At 35.7% G+C, this 19,874-nt stretch overlaps 3 protein-coding genes across 4 annotated transcripts; 1 reads left to right on the forward strand and 2 right to left on the reverse strand.

The window, feature by feature from the left end:
- The first annotated feature begins 1,477 nt into the window (after nucleotides 1-1,477).
- On the forward strand, nucleotides 1,478-5,039 carry YSL1 (YELLOW STRIPE like 1). Its single transcript, XM_022883315.2, has 8 exons — nucleotides 1,478-1,731; nucleotides 1,907-2,281; nucleotides 2,388-2,560; nucleotides 2,929-3,023; nucleotides 3,112-3,246; nucleotides 3,377-3,566; nucleotides 3,691-3,805; nucleotides 3,926-5,039. The coding sequence occupies exons 2-8, from the start codon at nucleotides 1,924-1,926 to the stop codon at nucleotides 4,852-4,854; spliced, it is 1,995 nt and encodes a 664-aa protein (XP_022739050.2). The 5' UTR covers nucleotides 1,478-1,731; nucleotides 1,907-1,923; the 3' UTR covers nucleotides 4,855-5,039.
- Nucleotides 5,040-5,543: 504 nt separating this feature from the next.
- LOC111291492 (protein HLB1-like) lies at nucleotides 5,544-13,297 on the reverse strand. Of its 2 annotated transcripts, none has more exons than XM_022883318.2 (14): nucleotides 12,766-13,297; nucleotides 12,006-12,128; nucleotides 11,821-11,890; nucleotides 11,526-11,639; nucleotides 11,039-11,122; nucleotides 10,609-10,659; nucleotides 10,463-10,492; nucleotides 10,256-10,318; nucleotides 10,048-10,113; nucleotides 9,744-9,869; nucleotides 9,454-9,489; nucleotides 6,731-6,850; nucleotides 6,061-6,249; nucleotides 5,544-5,867 (listed from the first exon to the last, which is right to left on the reverse strand). In XM_022883318.2, the coding sequence occupies exons 1-14, from the start codon at nucleotides 13,131-13,133 to the stop codon at nucleotides 5,757-5,759; spliced, it is 1,551 nt and encodes a 516-aa protein (XP_022739053.2). In that variant the 5' UTR covers nucleotides 13,134-13,297; the 3' UTR covers nucleotides 5,544-5,756. The 2 variants fall into 2 exon arrangements, with proteins under 2 accessions (XP_022739053.2, XP_022739052.2); XM_022883317.2 differs by having other exon boundaries at nucleotides 11,526-11,678; nucleotides 12,766-13,266.
- A 596-nt stretch (nucleotides 13,298-13,893) lies between these two features.
- On the reverse strand, nucleotides 13,894-18,179 carry LOC111290367 (rab GTPase-activating protein 22). Its single transcript, XM_022881649.2, has 5 exons — nucleotides 17,686-18,179; nucleotides 16,353-16,488; nucleotides 16,167-16,216; nucleotides 15,587-15,640; nucleotides 13,894-15,443 (listed from the first exon to the last, which is right to left on the reverse strand). Exons 1-5 carry the CDS (start codon nucleotides 18,024-18,026, stop codon nucleotides 14,198-14,200), a joined length of 1,827 nt encoding a protein of 608 aa, XP_022737384.2. The 5' UTR covers nucleotides 18,027-18,179; the 3' UTR covers nucleotides 13,894-14,197.
- Nucleotides 18,180-19,874: the final 1,695 nt, after the last annotated feature.

The raw sequence follows: 19,874 nt of genomic DNA on the forward strand, positions 1-19,874 counted from the left end.
ATACTGTCAATGGGTACTTTTATACATAGATGGTTGATTGTGATTATTTGCTGAGAGATTTATCAATCTGTACACATTATCATAAATGATTTTGAGAGGACATCTAAGAAAAAAAAAAGGAACTTATAAATAAGAAAAGTATTAAAGACATAATAGCTAATATTAGGGTGTTCAGAAGTCGTAGAAGTAAACAGCGCAGTAAAACATAGTCAACATCATTAAGACAGGTAGCATTGCAAGGCACAAGAAATACGAGTACATTACGTGCACCAAGAAGAAGAAAGCCTACCCAAATTACATATTATGACAATATGGCTTGTTACACTAACAAAATTCAATGAGGGGTGATATTACAAGTCAGAAAGAGGGAACTCCATTGTCTTTTATGGCATCGACATGAACATAATTTTTGTCATTTTCTGTTCCAATGGATGACTGACCCACATAGCCATAACCATCTTCCAGAAATCGAGTTTACACCACACTCGTGAAGAAAAAGGATCTCCCCTATTGAGAGCACTATCATAACCAACTTAATGGCCTAGAAATAAAGAGGAGAGGTCAATGATAAGGTCATCGAATCAGGCCAATGCTCATTAACTAAAATGTCAAAGTTATGAGCTTTATAAATATTATAATCTAGTGCTTATGTCACGGGTCGATACTCAAGTTTCAAATTCGTGCGGTTCTGGGATCCGGATATTCACCCTTCCGGCGTCATCGATCAGTCTTCCTGCCACGGTTCACATCCTTATGAGGTATTGTCCGCTCTGATCTCCTGGTCTCACGATTTGTCCTACAAAAAGCGCCTCACAAGACAGAGGTGGTATGAATCCTTTTATACCCTAGTGACCATCCTATTATGTTCGATGTGGGATTCAGGACTCCTCTTTAGGTTCGTGACATTCTCCCCTACCCAATCTCGTGACGCCCTCGTCACGGAGACTGGCCACCTTACCTATCTCTCTCGAGGCGCTTGACGTAGATCGAACGGTTTAAGGCTGACTCTGATACCACTTGTCACGGGTCGAGATTCAAGCTCCGAACCCGCACGATTCCGGGACTCGGGCATTCACCCTTCCGGCATACCCGATCAGCCTTCCTGTCATGGTTCACACTCTTGTGAGGTATTGTTCACTCTGGCCCCCTTGGCCTCACGGTTTTGTCCTACAAAAAACGTCTCATAAGACAGAGGTGGTGTGAACCTTTTTATACCCCAGTGACCCTCATATTATGTTCGATGTGAGATTCAGGACTCCTCTTTAGATCCGTGACACTTACACCTTCATAGTTCATACCAACCATTTTATTTTATGTTCTTTTCTTCCTATTGTTTGAGAAATCATTTATATTTTGTCACTTTGACAATTGAATGAAAATAAGTAGATTTTAAACAATATATTTTCACTGTTAGGTGGGATTCTTCCATGTTGCAATGATTTATATATGAATGCTAGGTATATGCTGCGAGAAGATTGAGGGAAACAACATTTTATCATCCTACAATTTGACGATCTTTGCTTGGCTGCTTGCTATTATCTGAAGAAGGCAACAAAGATCCGCACAGGTGTCTTGGTGTCTGGTTCATTGAAAAGTATTTTAAGTAGTTTTAAAAGAAGCAGACTAAGAACCATTTGACAACTTGTATTACACTGTGTAATAAGTCTCTAAACCGTCCGTCAAAGCTAGAAGAAATAAAAGAAGAAAAGGAGAAGCACAAGAAAGACCAAGGTGAGATATATATCATGCATTGGATTTGTATTCCCACATAGATAACCAAGTTTTCTTGTCTAACATTTCACACCCTTTGTCGAAGGTGGTCAGTCATCACTTCCATTTTTTTATTCTGTTGACGCTAAGTCTTCATTGAGTAGAAGTTATTTGGCTAACAAAGCGAGCTTTGCAGAATTTCGCGGAGCAACAATGAGCATGGAAGAAGTGAATGATAAGAAAGAGAATCAGAGAGAGAACTTGGAAGAACTACACGAAGAAACTGAGGGTTCAAGGACAATACAACCATGGACAAAGCAAATCACGATCAGGGGAGTCATTGTAAGCATTCTGATTGGGACCATTTACAGTGTGATAGCCATGAAGCTCAACCTCACAACTGGTTTGGTTCCCAATCTTAATGTCTCTGCTGCTCTTCTTGCCTTCATCGTTATCCGGACATGGACAAAAGTTGTTCAGAAGGCTGGATTTATGTCCAAACCTTTTACAAGACAAGAGAACACCATGATACAAACATGTGCAGTTGCATGTTACAGCATAGCTGTTGGAGGTTAGAGGTTTCCAGCATAAGCAACGTTAAAGGTTTATTTATTTAATTTTCAGGTTCGTTTCAGTTCTCCCCTAACATTACATATTATTTATGATATGGACTGCAGGTGGATTTGCATCTTATCTTTTGGGATTAAACAGGAAAACGTATGAATTGTCCGGAGTAGACACTGAAGGGAACTCTGCATACGCTGTAAAAGAACCAGGATTTGGTTGGATGACTGGCTTCCTTTTTGTAGTTTGCTTTGTGGGTCTTTTTGTCTTAATTCCTCTCAGAAAGGTAACCTTTTCTTTGTAAATGATCAAAAGCTCTAACTTTTTTCTCCATCACCCTCTCCCTGTAACTGTTACAAACAGTGGAAGATCACTTGCACCAAATTTTGTCATGAAGGGGGAAAGAAAATTATATATTTTCATTTTGGGTGTGTCTGATGTTTTTGTTAATATTTTCCCCTGCTAAAGAAAAATAACAAAACATGTTTTCTCTGTGGCGCTTGCAACAGTGGGGCTTGGAACCGTGTAGGGTAGAAGCTCACTGCTTGCTAAAAAGAGGGAAAGAATCACTGTAGTATTGTTAAAGACAGGATCATTATCTTTTATTTTTGGAAAAAGTTCAAAAAAATTTCATGGAGTTCATCTTCTCTACAGGTCTTGATAGTGGACCTCAAGTTGACTTATCCAAGTGGCTTGGCAACTGCAGTTCTCATCAATGGTTTCCATAGCCAAGGAGATAAGTCGGCCAAGTAAGCATTATATACCTATTCAGAAAGCGTACAAGAATCAAACCAGAAGAAGAAGTTATGATATATGATATGAACATCATTATTGCAGGAAACAGGTGAACGGATTCCTGAAGTATTTTTCAGCCAGTTTCATGTGGGGGTTTTTCCAATGGTTTTTCTCTGGGAAAGAAGGATGTGGCTTCAAAGAGTTTCCTACTTTCGGACTGAAAGCCTGGAAGCAGACGTACATCTTTTTTCCTGAAATCGTTCCTTGTTTCTATTGCTTGTTGTTTATAATGTGACTAATCATTTCTTGGTATCTTGTTGAATAAGTGGTTTTCTTTTCTTTTCTCTTTTTTTTTTTTTTTTTGCAGATTCTTCTTTGATTTTAGCCTGACCTACGTCGGGGCAGGAATGATCTGTTCTCACCTCGTTAACTTGTCTTTGCTTTTTGGAGCCGTGCTTTCATATGGACTAATGTGGCCACTCATTAATAGGCTTAAAGGAGAATGGTTTTCTGAAGATTTACAAGAAAGCAGCATGAAGAGTTTATATGGCTACAAGGTCTTTCATTTTCTTTCTGTCTTCCCAAACAGAGTAGTCCTGGATCCGCTTCCTTAATAATTCCAAAATTATATGAAAATGTTTACAGAACCATGTCTATAACCTATAATCTCTTGGATGTCAGGTTTTTGTATCTGTTGCTCTCATACTTGGTGATGGTCTCTACAATTTCCTCAAGATTTTGTGCTTCACGCTTATTAATATATATGGCAGATTGAAGAACAAAAACCAAAATACAGGTAACTGAGCAGCATTCTCATCTTCAGCTTTCAGGCCGGAAAAGTTAAAGAGTTTAATAAAGCTCTATGTCATCTAATGAAACTTTGACATTGACTAACCAACATATACTATCCTTGCAGCTGATGAGAATAACCAGAAGAAGACAGCTAAGGATCTAAAACAAAACGAAGTTTTCCTCAGAGAAACCATCCCCATGTGGATAGGCATTGTCGGATATGTAGTATTATCTATCCTGTCTATTATTGTTGTCCCCATCATGTTCCCTCAGCTCAAGTGGTACTATGTGGTTGTAGCTTACATTCTTGCTCCATCTCTGGCATTCTGCAATGCATATGGGGCTGGTCTCACTGATATGAACATGGCCTATAACTATGGGAAAGTAGCCCTTTTTGTGTTAGCGGCATTGACGGGCAAGCAAAACGGTGTGGTCGCAGGGCTAGCTGGATGTGGTCTCATCAAATCTGTTGTTTCTGTTGCTTGCATTCTAATGCAAGATTTCAAGACAGCGCATTATACTCTCACCTCTCCGAGAGCAATGTTCTTGAGCCAGGCAATTGGGACAGTTATTGGCTGCGTTACAGCGCCTCTCAGCTTCTTCCTTTTCTACAAGGCATTTGATGTTGGAAATCCGTACGGAGAATTCAAAGCTCCTTATGCCTTGATATACAGAAACATGGCAATTCTGGGTGCACAAGGCTTTTCGGCCCTGCCTCAGCACTGCTTGCAACTCTGTTATGGTTTCTTTGCTTTTGCAGTGGCAGTGAATTTGGTGAGAGATTTCTCACCGCACAAGATAGGGAAATGGATGCCACTTCCAATGGCCATAGCAGTGCCATTTCTAGTTGGGGCCTATTTTGCAATTGACATGTGCTTGGGGACTTTGATCGTGTTTGTTTGGCAAAAGCTCAATACAAATAAGGCTGACTTGATGGTTCCAGCCGTTGCTTCTGGACTAATATGCGGAGAAGGGCTATGGATTCTCCCTGCTTCAATTCTTGCATTGGCTAAAATTAATCCTCCCATTTGCATGAAATTCCTGCCTTCTTAGAAAAATGTTCAGGGAAGAAGAATAAAAAAGGTTTGAAGGAATGTCCGAGGAGAAGATGCTCGCAGCAATTGTGACAGAGTTGTAGATGCCTAGGTGTATTTACTAGTATTTTTAGAAAAATAAACCAACCTTAGTGAAGATAGAATAGTAACGAGCACACTCAAGATGTTGCCTTCAAGTTTCCATTGCTTTGGCTCTTTTATTAAAGGATAGAAAGCAGAGTTTTTTAAAGAAATAGAAAATTTTTTATTAAAAAAAACAAAAAAAACAAAAAATCTTTTATAATGTGAATGATCAATAATGTTTGAAATCAGTTGAGAAAATAGGCACAGGTCCAACTTGAGAGATAACTAATAGTCTAAAACCACCTTTCCGAAAACATTCGCAAAGATATGCAACATCCAATGGAAATATAATTTTTTTAACCAAGACAAACGACGATATTTGCCCACTCATTACTTATTAGTGCTCGTCAACCTCAGGTAAGTCAGACGGGAATCGCCCTATTGAGAGTCCTATCACTGGCCTCCACTAATTAGAACACCAATTCGTTTCTATAGGAGAGACAAAGGAAACTAAGAAATCGCCATCCATCCACTTTCACTTGTCACATTACACGCTTTTATCTAACATTCTAAACCATGAATTTAGGACTGGCCATCAAATGGGGATGTGAAGAGTGGTTCAACTTCAATCAACAAACTTTACATTTAGCATTTTCCAATGAGATGATTCGCAAGAAAAAATACATGATATCAGCTGAGATACCAAATGACTAATTTGAAAGAATAATTAGTATTCCAAAAATTTTGACGATATACAGAGTCAAATTAGATCCGACCAAATTTGAAGGCATGCAAATAAACACAACAAAAAATGCAAGCTCAATGCATAAGAAATAATTAGGCCGTGATGATACCCGCTAGAACATCAGTCTTACCTCGTGCATAAATTGTGTAAACTAAGCGGATAGCATCAAGCCACCCATCTAGGGATTCCCATGAGTCAGCAACCTGAAGGGAAGAGCATACAATACTCAGTAAAGCTGAATTGCCGTACATATATTGATAAAATAGCATCCAAATGACAAACATGGGCATATCTAGCTAATAATTGTCAAGTCTGCCATCAGTATGAAAGTCACCATTCCTTCATTAAGATTTAAGAGGAAACTTTTAGAACAAAAATGCAAAGCATGATACTTACCAAGAAAACTGGACCGTGGGTAGTATCAATGCAGAGGCCTGCACCTGGTGGTAAAGTCAGATCAGCGCATGCTGATACAGAAATGATATCTGGAATATCAACTCTGATAGCCCTTTTATCAATATTTGCTACATCTGCAGTTCTGCCAGAGAGGCTTCGGGAAACTTGTTTCTGCTCAATTCTGATGACCTGCTCAATTGGAAAATAGAAGAGAGAAGGACATGGAGAAAGAAAATGAAAATCTGAATAGATGTGGCCTTTAACTAGGCTCAGATTAGAGTGACTACCAAAGAAATTAAAGAGAAAAGCAATACATAGAAGGATAAATTGACATAGACCAGCAGCAAAAACTATAGGTAAACCCCATCCCAGCTCTCTCTGTCTCACACATACACACACAGCCTTAAATCTTTGTATAGCAATTTACATTAGTTTTGCCTTTTGTAGATAAAATCCAGGAATTTAAAATAAAAGTGACTTACAACAAACATATATTTGCTCATACTCCTATCATTCATTCCACTTTTGAAAGGAACTTACAACACCATAATGTCAGACATTAAATATCAAAAATTGTTTGAAGAAATGAATCCCCATTCTCAGGCAAAAAGCAAAACGAAACTTGATATTTATTTACCATGGACAATGAAAAAACCAATCAGTTTTTTACCTGTTGAAGCGCTTCATGATTCAAAAAGAACTCTGTTCTCTTCCAATCACTGTGAGGTGCAATTGTGTTTCCTACTGGTGGTGCAGTCAGACAACCATCTTTAAGATGGGGTAAAGGTAGCTGTCAAAATTTTATTTGTCAGACATATATAAATAATTTGCCCAGCTAATTCAATTGAGTATAAACAGAGTGATGACTATCACAATCATTTGCACTGTAACCATTCAATAGTTGTCTTCACCAGGTGTGTGCCCAGTTTAAACATGAAATGAACAAATGAGAAAAACATTCTTCCCTAACACACAAGACACAATCAGAAAAGAAGAGGGTGAAAAAACAGAATGCAGTTACTTGCCATTACATGTTTTAATAAAATTATGTTTCTTATGATTGGGGCATAAGATCACTTCTCTGAGGAGGTATTGATTGGCCATATTAACTAAGGCTTTCACAGTTATATATCATTGCTTATGTTTTGAAGAAAAAGAAATGAACATTATTAGGGAGTAAGGATTGCCCAATAATTGAATAGGTTCACATCCTAGCCAGGGGAATACTATTCGAGAAGACATTGGATTAGGCATGTAGTTCTCTATATTGAAAGGGCATTTTGCATCAAAACAATTTCTGATGGAGCTCAAAGACTCAGTTATAGTACAGTGATAATTGACAGTTAAAAACAGCACTGATGCACTGATATGAAAGATATGTGGAATTCATGATACTAAAAAAATCCATGAAAAATGATAATTAAGCAGGAAAAGGAGCAAGAGATCATTATCATAGCTAATAGATTCAACATTGCTTACGGAAGATTCAATCAATTTAGAAAGTGATAATGTCCCATTTGACCCATACACTATTGCATTTTTTTTAATGTGGTACCTAAACAAAAAAATTTTCTAATTAGGTACTTAAACTACATTTCCATGTGTTAATTTGCCCAACCGTTAACACCATTAACCTTAAATGCTGACATGGCATAAACATCTAATAAAATACTAACACGTGTCAATATAGTCCAATCAACGCCACATTAACAATGTCATGTTAGCATTAAAAGAAAATTTCAAAAAAATCTAAAAAACTTCTAAAAAATTTTTTAAAAATTCTAAAAAATTCTTCTCTCCTTTCTCTCTCTAGCTTCAATCCTTTGTGCCTTCTCTCTACGGATAAACCCAGATTCAAGAAAAGCCGCCCCCTGATCCACTGTTGATCGTCAGCCTTGGCCTCCTTCCTTTCTACTCTCTTCTTCACTGAATTAGATTTATGAGAAAACTTAACCAAAAATACAAATCTAGAAAAACAATCTCACAATACCCACTACCCAAAACACCTTCAATCATCACCCAGCAACCCAAAACTACCTAAAATTCTTCTTCTTCTTAGAAGGCTAAAACCCAGAAAGAATCCCAAGGCAAACAGCACCCGAAACCCAAACTATGAATTTTCTTGATTTTTGCTGATGAATGTTTCTTGTTTTATTGCACTTGATTTTGGATTTCTTCTAATGTGTATTGTGGTAGCTCTTGATTCCACTGTTTCTATTGAGTTTCGTCTATATTGAGTTGTGTATCTGGGTTTTAATGAATTCCAGCTTCCTCTATGGTTACTGAGACTTTCGACTTTGTTGAAGTTATGGATTTGGAAATTGTGGATTGATTGGGACTAATCGAGGCTATGGATTTTTGATTGAATGTTTTCGGTTCTTCCTAAATTGTATGGATTCTTCTCTCTTTTGGCCTATGAAACCTCAAAAGAAAACCGCCAAATTTTACTCAAGATTTTGAAACTCTATAATGCCAAAACCCTTTTCCTTGCTTTTCTTTTTCTGATTGTGATCTCCCCTCGAAATTCTCTTCAAATTGAACTTTCACCGCAAAATTCTCCTTACCACTTTCCTTTTTTTCTTTTTTTTGCTTTGTTTTTCTTGCTGCCTATCTATATTATCTTGATTGTTCCCTCTATGTGTTGGGTAGGTTATTTTATAGGGATTTATCCTAATCCAAAGAGAACTCTAAATCTCCAAAACAGTTCCGGTTCAAAAATGTTTCTTGTTTCACTGAAATTTTTATCATCAATTCAAACCGAAAAATTTATTCTCCATAAGAATTATAATGCAAAATAACTTCTTCTTTTTTTTTGGCAGAATTTCAATCCTGTTGCATTCGGGTTCTTCTCCACAATTTGGCTTTTCAATTTTTTTATTTTTTATTTTCAAAAAACACACTACAAACTAATAAAATAGATAGATGAAAAAAAAATCAACACCTATTTGGGTTTAAGACCCAATCGTAACATCAAGTTCAATTACACAAGCTCAATATCTTGATTAATGGATAAAGAAACTTTGGGACTTGATAATCTAAAAAGGTTTCAAAACCCCAAATGAAATGGGGTGTTTACAAGATAGAAAGGATTTTTTTTTTTTGTGGAGCGGGAGGAAGAAATGAAATTAAAAAATATGTTTTAAAGTTTTGAATTTTTTTTAGAATTTTTATAAAAATTATTAAAAAATTTTTGAATTTTTTTATTTTTTTTGAAAATTTTTTTAGAATTTTTAAATTTTTTTTATAATCTTTCAAAATATAATTCTTTTAATTATATTTTTTTTGTTTAGGTACCACAATAGAAAAAATATAATAATTTAGAGACCAAATGGATATTATCCCATTTAGAAAACAATAAACCTCAAAAATATTGTTGAAAGATTAAATACTGACCATTGAACGAACAAGCCTCAAGGCACTGCTGTAAACCTGCATGTTTTAAAACGTCAAATAAGAACGTATCCACAAAACTAAGATGGTAAGTCAAATTGCACAACTCTGAGACTTTAAATTAAGGAGAAAATGAAGAAGTACAACATTAGCTTTCTTGTAAAATTTATTACAGTCAAATGTATGCCTCAAAATTTCCATTAGCCAATAATTATGCTACCTATATTGCCTGAAATTGAGACTGTATCTAGTCAGTAAACCTCAGTAGTCCAAAAAACAAAGAGATTTCTTACCGAATAATTTGGTTTCAATGCCTGAGCAGCTGCAATATAGATAGCAGACTGGCTATACAGCTCATTCGGGGAAACTTCTTTTGGATTTGTTGTACCTGTTCGCAAGGTATCCTCAGCTAGTCCATACTGCAATTAAAAATACGGATATTTCAAGTTTTGAATTTATGCTTCACTTAACTTGAATGAAATATTTATGCAATAAAGTCATTATCTAATCTCCTTAATATCACAAATAAATGAATCATAGGTGAGATTTAGGATCATGGCATCCAGTATATGAACTAGTGATAACCAACAAACTTACCAAAACAGTTCCAAGGTTGTATATTGCTCGATGGAAATCAAATTGCAACTGTATTGCTGCACGAAACTGCATTAGAAGTAAAGGATATTGTAAGAATAGAAAATGCAACTAGAAGTTATTCTTTTAGGACATATCAGATGTCAAATTCCTTTGCTGCTTGTTCCTATAGTCATCCAAGCACTCTAATTTCTCCAAATGATTTTTGTACCTTACTAATTGCAGTCCTCACAATTTTTTGCTTCTCTCGTGCTGGAACAATTGCACTGAGTTCCTAAAGAATACATGATAAGACATGAAAGTAAGCAACACATTCTCGCACTCCATAGAAGTAGACTCAGAATTTAATCTGAAAGATATGAGAATAAATGAAGCTGAGTACAATATCAACATCACACATTACTAAAGCATAGTTTACCTGAAGAGCAAGTCCCCAATTGTTTAGTGCCTGAAAGAGATTTAAAAATCTTTAAAATCACTAACAGGTAGAATAGAAATAAAAAAATGGACTCATTCTAGTTAGCAGAATTACAAGACTAAAACAAACAATTACTTTAAATATACCTGGGGGCTATTCCAGTTGAGTTGGACAGCTTCTTCATAGTTTTTTGTTGCCTGCAAAGACATAACAAACAGATTAGGCTCTATCAAACTCAAGGTCAAGGTTTTTATTTGTTACAACAAGGCATTCCTCAGAAAAGGCCAAGGATTTCTACACAGCATTACCACAAGGACAATATGTTTCTGTATTAAATTCTAGAATGACTATATACCAAAATTCCATAGTCAAACACCAACTTCATGGTTCTTGGGCCTTATCAAAACAGATAATATAACAGCATGCGGTTAACATGAAACACAAACAGGAAATAAGATCTTATCCACACAAGGAAAAGCTTTTCCATGACAAGACACCTAGATTTTCCAACAAAGGGCTGGTGTTATTCATACAAATATCTAGCATGACTGAAATACCAAATTATATGGTCAGAACCTGCTCCCATAATTCTTCAGCCTCCTTGGTGCGACCACGCATTTTTGCTCGATCAGATATTGCTATTGCCCAATTGTAGAAAGCCTGCCAAGCAATGACATTGCATCAAAGTCATGTGAATGAATATCACAAAAAAACATATAGTATAAAGACTCGTTTCTGTTTGTGTGTGTATAATATATATATATATATGTATGCATATATGTATATATGTATTATATATGTTATGTATATATGTATTATATATGTGTGTGTGTGTGTATAATATATATATATGTGTGTGTGTGTGTGTGTGTGTGTGTGTGTGTGTGTGTGTGTGTGTGTATATATACAGCTCTACAATCATTTCTGTTGTGTAGTCATTTTCTTATCTGGCTTCTGCATTCTGAGCAGTCATCATGCCTTTTGCAATTGAAACAGAACTTAAAAGATCACAAATTCATAGTAATACAACAGGATCACGAGGGACATGGACAAGCATACATACATCATGAAGTGTCGGGCAAAGACGAGTAGCCTCATCATACTTTTTACAAGCCTCCTCTAGCAAGGCATCTTTAGAAGGTGAAGTAGAATCTGGACTAACATTATCTGCACTTTCCTGCAAGACAAATAACGGTGTGGACATGATAGGAGCAATCTGCAACATTTTACAACGATTACAATATGCTTAAATTGACAAATGTTATGTAGGCTGTCCTAGCAAAATAAGAATAGAAGGACATGATATATAATTCTGAACGATGTTAAAATAACAATCAAAATGAACCAGTATCTCAAACCTGAAGAACCAATGCCCAGTTGTAAAGAGCATCATAATCTTCTGGGTTTCTCTCTAGAGCAGTAGCATACCTACAAAAATTGACTGAAAATCACTACTATAGAAATCAGGACTCAGAAACAGTAACTTATTGAGCTCAATACAATAGTCAAGTGTGAAAAGTGTATAAAAACAAGATGACAGTACCTCCTGGCAGCATATGTAAGAATCCGCTGGCGAGACCTGCCCTCCTCATCAGCACCTGTTACACTATTGATCAACTCCATCGCAGCATTGTTTTGGTAGGATTGTTGTTGCACGCTTTCTTGACTGGAACATACAAATCACGGAAAAGAAAATGATATTCTTACAAGCAGAAGAAGAACCAGAAATACAAGCAGAAACAAGATGATACCATACTTATTCCATCCAGACGAAGAAAGGTTTACATGAATGGTCGCACATGAAAAAGAATATAGACTTAATTCTATAAAAAGCGCAAGATCCCGAAACTACGGATTCCTTCATCAAGTTAGACATAGAATAAGACTATAATTAATGCCAAACTCGAAATCCACAATTAAGTGAAGGATTCAAATAAAGAAAAACAGATCTGATTGCATCTAAAGTTCAAAGATAACTAATTTCTAACAAACTCCAAGTTAAAGATGGAAGACCCTGATCGGAGAACAGTTTCCTATCCATGCAACTAATAAAAATGAACTCGTGGTCTAATAGGAAAGTACACCGTAATTGCAAAAAGTAAAATTCTCTGGCTTCTCTATTCAGGATACAAAGAACCTAAATTTACGATCTTCCATATGGAATTAAGGAGATGAATAAACAGAGAATTCCAAAGATCCATAGATTTCTACATTAAAATCTAGCTAAATCCAATTATAGAATTAAAGAGCGTCATTTTTTTATCAATTCAAAATCCAAAAGGAAAACGAAAAAAAAAAGGTACCTGTAAGGAGAGCCTGCATCATCTTCGTCGCTTTTCAATTCCCTTAACAATTCTCTCATCGTGAAAGTCCGGTTCCCTTCATCTTTTCGCAGCTCCGGACGAGCAATTTGGTCGGTGGTTGCTGGTTTGGCCGTCTCATTCGGTTGGATCGAGCTCCATTTGTCCTCCTCCGGATTCGGATCCGCATCGGTTACAACCGATTCCGGTTTCAATTCCTCCGGTTCTGGTTCCAGCTGCGCTTTAGGTTCAGTTTGTTGTTCGGGTTGAGATTCTACTTTCGATTGCGATTCCCATTCCGATTCCGATTTCGGTTGTGCTTGTGGTTGGAATTCATTTTGAAGTTCGGATTCCTGAGCCGTTTCGAACATTGCGTACAACAAGGTCTTTCCGTACAACAACAAAACAGAATCAAAGAAGATCTAAAAAGAAAGATCTATGGAAGGTGAAGAGACAAAACAAATATACAGTACTGTGAGGTGAAGGTCAAAAAACCTGATGGAAAAAAAAAAAAAAAAAAAACCAAGTTGAAAATAAGTTACTTCAGCCGGAGACTTAAATTTATGCAAAGAATTTTACTTTCACCCAAACTGCGCGGGCCAAGTCCTTTTACCAATATATAATTTAATTAATAAAAAATAAAATAATTTTTGAATTTATCCCAAAAAATTACTACAAAGAAAAAAATAATCAATTAAATTATATATAATATTATATTAATTACAATATATATATAAACTTTAATAAAATTTATTTACATTAACGCTTAAATGAATAATTTATACTATTGACACATAAAATAATTTTAAATAATTCTATCCAATCAATTATTTCATTGTTAAAATTTTCTAAATTTATATTTATCTAAATCTTTTAAAATATATAAATTTTATGTTAATTTAAATCTGAAAGTTAATTTAAAATTTTAAATTATGAAAAATATAATAAAAAATTCTGTGCAAGTCACTGGTAAAAAAAAAAAAAAAAACTAGTTTGAAATATATTCTCATATAGCGATGCTATATAACCTAATGTTTGCCAAATTAAATTTATTTTATTAAAAAAACCACACTTCAATAGGGACCGCTTAACTGAGCTGCAACAAACTAAAACAGCAATGACAAAGAATGGAAAGAAAAGGAGAAAACTAACATGCATGATTCTGTCATTTCAATAATTGCAAGCAAGGTAAAACATTTTAAATTGCTGATTTTTCAGCGTTGCCAGTATCACTCAGATGAAGCCCAAGTGCGGGCAAGGGCAATCCATCATACTAAATCCCATAATTTAGTTGGTACAGGGAATTTGGCTATCAAACGCTTGTTTCAAGCAGAAATGTTTAGTAACTTGGATCCTTAAATGGTGCAAGGAGTTGAGGGAAATTAAAAAAAAACCAGTGAAAGAAATTTAACCAAAAAAAAATAAGAGAGCAGTCCTAAATCTTGTCGTGCAGGTTGACCACCAAGTCATGGGCATCATCCAGAAGCTTCCAGACATCCAGATGTCCGGCCATACTATTGCATTCTCTCATTATCTCATCCATGCTGCTATACTTCTCTATGATTAGCTTCCTTCTTTGCAAAACACAAGCTGCTATTGCATAAAGCAAAAGATCATCAGTAGGGGGAGCTCTAAGTCTCACCCTGCCCCAAGCAGACTTCGCAATACCTGCTCGAATTGCTGCCTGGTCTGCCCACATCACTTCCCAAAGGCAAAGTGTCTGCTCAAAGTTTAACTCCCTCCTGAAAAGAACTACAACCATTCTGTACACAAAGAAGCAATCTTCTGCTTGAAGCTTCTCCAGGTGTCTATATAGGGGAATATCCTTGCACTTGATAATCTTGGACACAATGTTTAACTGTCTTCTAATGCCAACCTCATCAAGTCGGAAATTATGACGAGCTTTTTTCATGAAACCTGCAAAGCACCAGAAGGCCTCAGAATCATCCTCTACCACTGAGATAACTGGAGAGAGCAGATCACTCATTCCTTGGCAGTAACCTATCTCAGGATCATAAAGGGCATAGGCCTCAAGGATAGTAACAAGCCGAGCAGCATGAAAAATCCTGCATGGCTCTAAGTGATCATAATCCTTCAAGCCAACACTTTCAGCTAACCGTCGTGCTTTCATTGTGGATACTGCAGCCTGAGTTGGAGAATAAGCGATCCATTCATCATTTGCCCTCACAGCATCAAGGTTGATGATTCTCCGCCATGTGGCAAAATCTTCATCAGTGTGGGATTTGGACCGGCCTTCTATCTGGGAGGGAGAGGAACTACCACTATCATCTTCATAAATACTATTTCCATCGGTTATTTTTGAGGTAAGGAGAGGTGTGTTTTCATGTTCTTCAGAGGAGTCAGAATCAGATGATTCTGTTTCACCAGTGACTAGACTCTTATCAACATCTCCCTTCAGAAATGAGTCAGAGGATAGAAGGGTTTGATGATTTTGATCACACAGAGGGCAATCAGAATCATCAACCACAGGGCTTCCTCCCTTACTGGAGTGGTACCTCCTACCACTAACCACATCCTCCAAGCCTGGAGAATCAAGAACTTGACTGAAATCCCTACTGTCTTCATCGCAGCTGTTTCCAGCAGTTTCCTCCAACTTACCACTCTTCTCAGTGCGTTTAAGAATTTGGCAGCATTGTTTCCGCAAGCCTTCATACTCTTTTCTGTATCAGAAATAAGTAAACAAATAAAACACCAAACAAAAAAGAGATAGAAAGAGAAGGGGAAAAGGAAGATGGTAAAGTAACAAAGCATTGGCTATTGAATCTACGTATTTAAGAAACACAAGAAAGAAAATAAATGATACCTTTTCTGACTTCTAATGGAATCTCTTTCTTCCCTCGAACTGTTGAAGTCATATCTTTTAAGCATGCAGACATCACAGTTAGGTGGTGTAACTGGTCATTTATGACCCACTTCTAAAATGCATAAGAAAACATCTCAAAAATTTTGTTTTCAGGATGTGATTAATATGACAAATAATTACCAATGAAAAAAAAAAAAAAAACCTCAAGCTGCAAGAAAAAGAAGAGCTTAAAATGGATACTTGGAGGATACGATGCAAATTAATAAATTAAATACTCAATTTTCCCTCTTCTTATTTCCAAAGTGACCAACAACTAACAAGCTACAATTTTTTAACCAGGCTTTCTATAGAGTGAAAAATCATTGAGAATGATAAACAATCCGAAAAGCACCAAGATGTGATGAAAAGATGATGTAATGATTCATTAGAAAAAGGAATCAGGCCACTAGCCAGTGATTTGAAAGGAATAAGCTATGCTAGAGGTGATAGAATCAAGAATTAAAGAGTTCAAAGAAGGAGAAAGGTCTATTTGAATCAAACTATAAGGTGGTACATAAGAGTAAAATTATAAGAATCTTACACTCCAAGGAGGAATGGCCACACCTCTGCTCTAATACTTGGATCAACACCCTGCATTTAAGATGCAAAGAATGAATTCTCAAGCAGGAACAATATGTCCTCTAAAACATAGTAAACCGGATGCAATCTGTAACAAAATGAGATGAAAGTGAAGGCAAATAAGTCCGAAACATGTTTAATAACATACTCCACTTCGAATTTTCTTAAGAAACTTGACGCCACCATCTATGAGTTTCCCATCTGCTGTGAATAAATTCTTCCATTGTTTAGGTAGAAGTGCATGTTTTCTTCTCCTACGGGACCAAGGTGATTTTAGGCTACCCCTGGAGAGAAAGAAACAAAATTAATAAATCTTCTATCAAGATATAAGTTTACAACAATCGTAAAAGGAAAAAAAATGTAAAAGAAATTAATGGGCATAATTTTTTTCTCAGTCATGCATGATTTATGAAAGATACACAATATGAGTCCACATACTTCCAAAAATGCATCACATGAGGAAACAAAACTTGTGAAACACTCAACTGAGTAACGCTAAAAGCTGAGTAGATAAGCGGATGAGTAAAGTAAGTGAAAATTTCAACTAATTCTGTATATAGAAACTATTGCAACGGAAATTGCAATCGCTAAGAGGGTCCATAACTGTTGCCAACGAAGATGGGAACAAAAAAAAAAAATCACAACACCACAGCAACTAAAGAGCCCAAATCCTAATGACCGGCTATCACGAAGTAGTATTAAAATGAGAACCATGGCTGCAATATCACACTCTAAATCATAAACTTGATGGCTTTTATTCAAATTTTGCTTCATGAATTTGATTCTGAAAGTGACTGCTAGTCCTCCCCAAAAGTCAGTAGAATCACAACAGTAGACTAGTGATTAACATCAGTACCGAAACAGTTAAGGCTTTCAAAAATACTTTGAAATAAAGTTTAAACAAACGAACCGAAGAATAATCAGATTCAGAACCTCTGGAGAGAGGAAGAGACCGTGAGAATGGAATCAAAATCTTGTTAACAATATAAGGACATGACGCTGATGAAACTGATTCGGCTACTTTCAGATCGAAGATCTAAGAACCGAAACAATAAAAGAAGGAAATTTTTTTACAAAAAAGGAAAGTCCGAATCTATAAAATCCTGGCAAAGATAAGTAGAAATTTTTACTTGAAATTAAAAAAAAAATGAAAATGGAAAGGAGTTGTTTAAGTTTAACAGGAAAAGGAAACGCACCAATCAGTTGGAAGTGGTGAGGATGAAGATAAGGAAGAAGCAACAACTAATGAAAACGATTGCAAATGAATCCACGACGAAGATTGCGATGATGAAGAAGAACTATTTTATGGCGACAATGAAGATGTGTGATTTTGCCGTAGGGCTCTCATTAACGGTTTCTGTTCCGTAAGCATAATGATTTCTATCTATCTAATCCACCTAATTAATAATCAATCTAAGCTTCCTACGCTGCATGATAATGGAAGTGATTTTGTATGAGAATGAAGCTTTTTTTTTTTTTACCTACGAGAGTAGACGACAGTGGCAGCGAGGGCGATGCCAGCCATGGCAGTGACGACGATGGCTATAGCAGAAGGCGAAACCGCAGAGTAAGAAGACCAGAAACCGCCGCCACCGCCACCACCGCTACCGCCGGTGCCAGAGCTCGCTTCGGCGAAGAGGATCCATTTCCCAAAACCAGTACCAACGCCGTCGCCTGATGAGGGAAATAACATAAAAAAGGCAAGAAAGGGCGAAATGACAGTTAAGCCCAAGCTGAAATCCCGATTTGACTTCTGCTTTTGGTTTTGCTTCTGCTTCCGCTTCTTCTTCTGGTTGGTAACACGGAAGAAATCACTAACCATCACCAAACGTAGGAACCAAATGCTTTTGTTTTGTAGTTTTGGTTTTTTATTTTTTATTTTTTATTTTTTATTTTTAAATTCAAAGCTTTTGCTTTCTTTTCATGGCAGTAATAATATTACCGCAATATTTTATTCCTGATAACAATAAACAATATCTCTATTACTTTTCCTTTCACTATTATTATGCAAGAGAGAGGGAGAGGGAGAGTGAGTGTTTGGAAAAGAAAAAGCAGAAGGCTTACGAGATTTCATGGTGGGCAACAGTTGGGTCTTTTAGCTCGGCCCAGTTTTCCCTAATTTTGCCGAAATTCACTTTCTCTGGACCATAATTACATCAAACCTCGGTTTTCTTTATTCTTTAGTACCAAAAAATATTACAATAACGAACAAATTAGGGTTTTATTCGCATTAAAATTCTCATGATTTTAACAAATACTAGTGTATAACAAATCTATTTAGAACGAGTTAGCGTATGTTATTAGTGATTTTTTCAAACTTTAAATGTGAGATTAAAATATTATCACATATTAATGTATTTGTTATATTAATTTATTAATATTTATTTTAATAAAACATGTGATAATTTTTTATTTCTATTAATAAAATTTAAATCTACCACCGATAATATATTAGATATTGAAAAAAAAATTATTTTTTCTTGCATTTGTTAAAATTATATAAGTTCTTAAAATGTAAGTGAAATGTTTTAGGTTAAGATGAAATTGTTTGTGGAAAGTAATAAAGAGGTTTTTTTTGCCAAACCGATAAATCAAATTTATTTTAACCCATTGGCATGTTGCAAATGAAGCTCTCTCTTTATATCTTATTGCAAAATGCATTTTGCCACCTCACCTGCTCAAAAGACTCCACGTAATGATCAGCAAATGGTCATTTCGTTTTCTGTTTTTTACTCGATTGCTTCGTCAAACATTCAAACTCATCCCATCTACACTTTAAGTTTCAATCCACAACGAAATTGCAACAAAAGAAGGTGAGAACTTAAAAAAAAAAAAAAAGCAAAAGTCAAAAAAGGATGGAGATTGTGGACAGATTATTAGTACAAAATTTTGTAGGGGAGGATTTTATCACATGGGTCAGGAATATGTGGAGTAAGACTTTGCCAATAGGATGGGGAGATAAAGCCCACATTAATGCCGGACCACATGCCATTTGCTTTGCAACCCACTACAGTCTAACAGAAGTCACATCTATATTTACATCTAAACAATAGAAAAGAATCCCTAAAAAATTATTAAATTATCCTTCCCCGACACTTGATTTTTCTTTTTTTTAAAGAAAAATGCTATTCACTGATTTGTAAGAAGATTACAATCGCTTTCAACAACCGAAACAATCAAATCTAGACATTTATCCACCAAAAGCTTAGTTTCACCACTATCAGCAGCAATTCTTGCCAATGTATGTGCTGCTTCATCGCTTCTCTCCTTACATGGGCACATCTTGAATCCATCATAGTTCTCAGCCTCAATTTTGCATCTGCAATAATATTACCTATGGTAAAAACGTCGTTTCCATCAGCTTATATCCGATTGATTATGCTTAGATCATCTCCCTCCAAAATAAGAGTGATGCTTGGTTAAATGAATTATCATGTCTCCTACGATAACTATAAAAATATATCTTATCTTATAATTATTTATTAAATAATCTCTTAAAATTTTATTAAAATATTTTTTTCATTATATAATAAAAAATTGATATGTGTTCAAACAAATTATTATACTTTCATACTATAATTACAAAAATATTTTTTTTATATTTATTTACTAAATAATCTCTTTTAAAATTATTAAAATACTCTTTTCATTGTACGATAAAAAATTAACA

Source organism: Durio zibethinus, chromosome 11 (genome assembly GCF_047325235.1).
Source record: "Durio zibethinus cultivar Kanyao isolate XHJ-2024 chromosome 11, ASM4732523v1, whole genome shotgun sequence".
In the NCBI taxonomy this organism is placed as follows: Eukaryota; Viridiplantae; Streptophyta; class Magnoliopsida; order Malvales; family Malvaceae; genus Durio; species Durio zibethinus.

Coding starts and splice junctions, on each gene's coding strand:
- YSL1 (XM_022883315.2), top strand. CDS start 1,924: ATGAGCATGGAAGAAGTGAATGATAAGAAAGAGAATCAGAGAGAGAAC. Junction 2,561..2,928: donor TCTTAATTCCTCTCAGAAAG/GTAACCTTTTCT, acceptor TCTTCTCTACAG/GTCTTGATAGTGGACCTCAA. Junction 3,024..3,111: donor CAAGGAGATAAGTCGGCCAA/GTAAGCATTATA, acceptor TCATTATTGCAG/GAAACAGGTGAACGGATTCC.
- LOC111291492 (XM_022883317.2), bottom strand. CDS start 13,133: ATGTTCGAAACGGCTCAGGAATCCGAACTTCAAAATGAATTCCAACCA. Junction 12,129..12,765: donor GATGCAGGCTCTCCTTACAG/GTACCTTTTTTT, acceptor TGTATGTTCCAG/TCAAGAAAGCGTGCAACAAC. Junction 6,250..6,730: donor ATCATGAAGCGCTTCAACAG/GTAAAAAACTGA, acceptor CCAATTGAGCAG/GTCATCAGAATTGAGCAGAA.
- LOC111290367 (XM_022881649.2), bottom strand. CDS start 18,026: ATGGTTAGTGATTTCTTCCGTGTTACCAACCAGAAGAAGAAGCGGAAG. Junction 16,217..16,352: donor TTAAGAAAATTCGAAGTGGA/GTATGTTATTAA, acceptor TCTTAAATGCAG/GGTGTTGATCCAAGTATTAG. Junction 15,444..15,586: donor TCCATTAGAAGTCAGAAAAG/GTATCATTTATT, acceptor TTTCTGATACAG/AAAAGAGTATGAAGGCTTGC.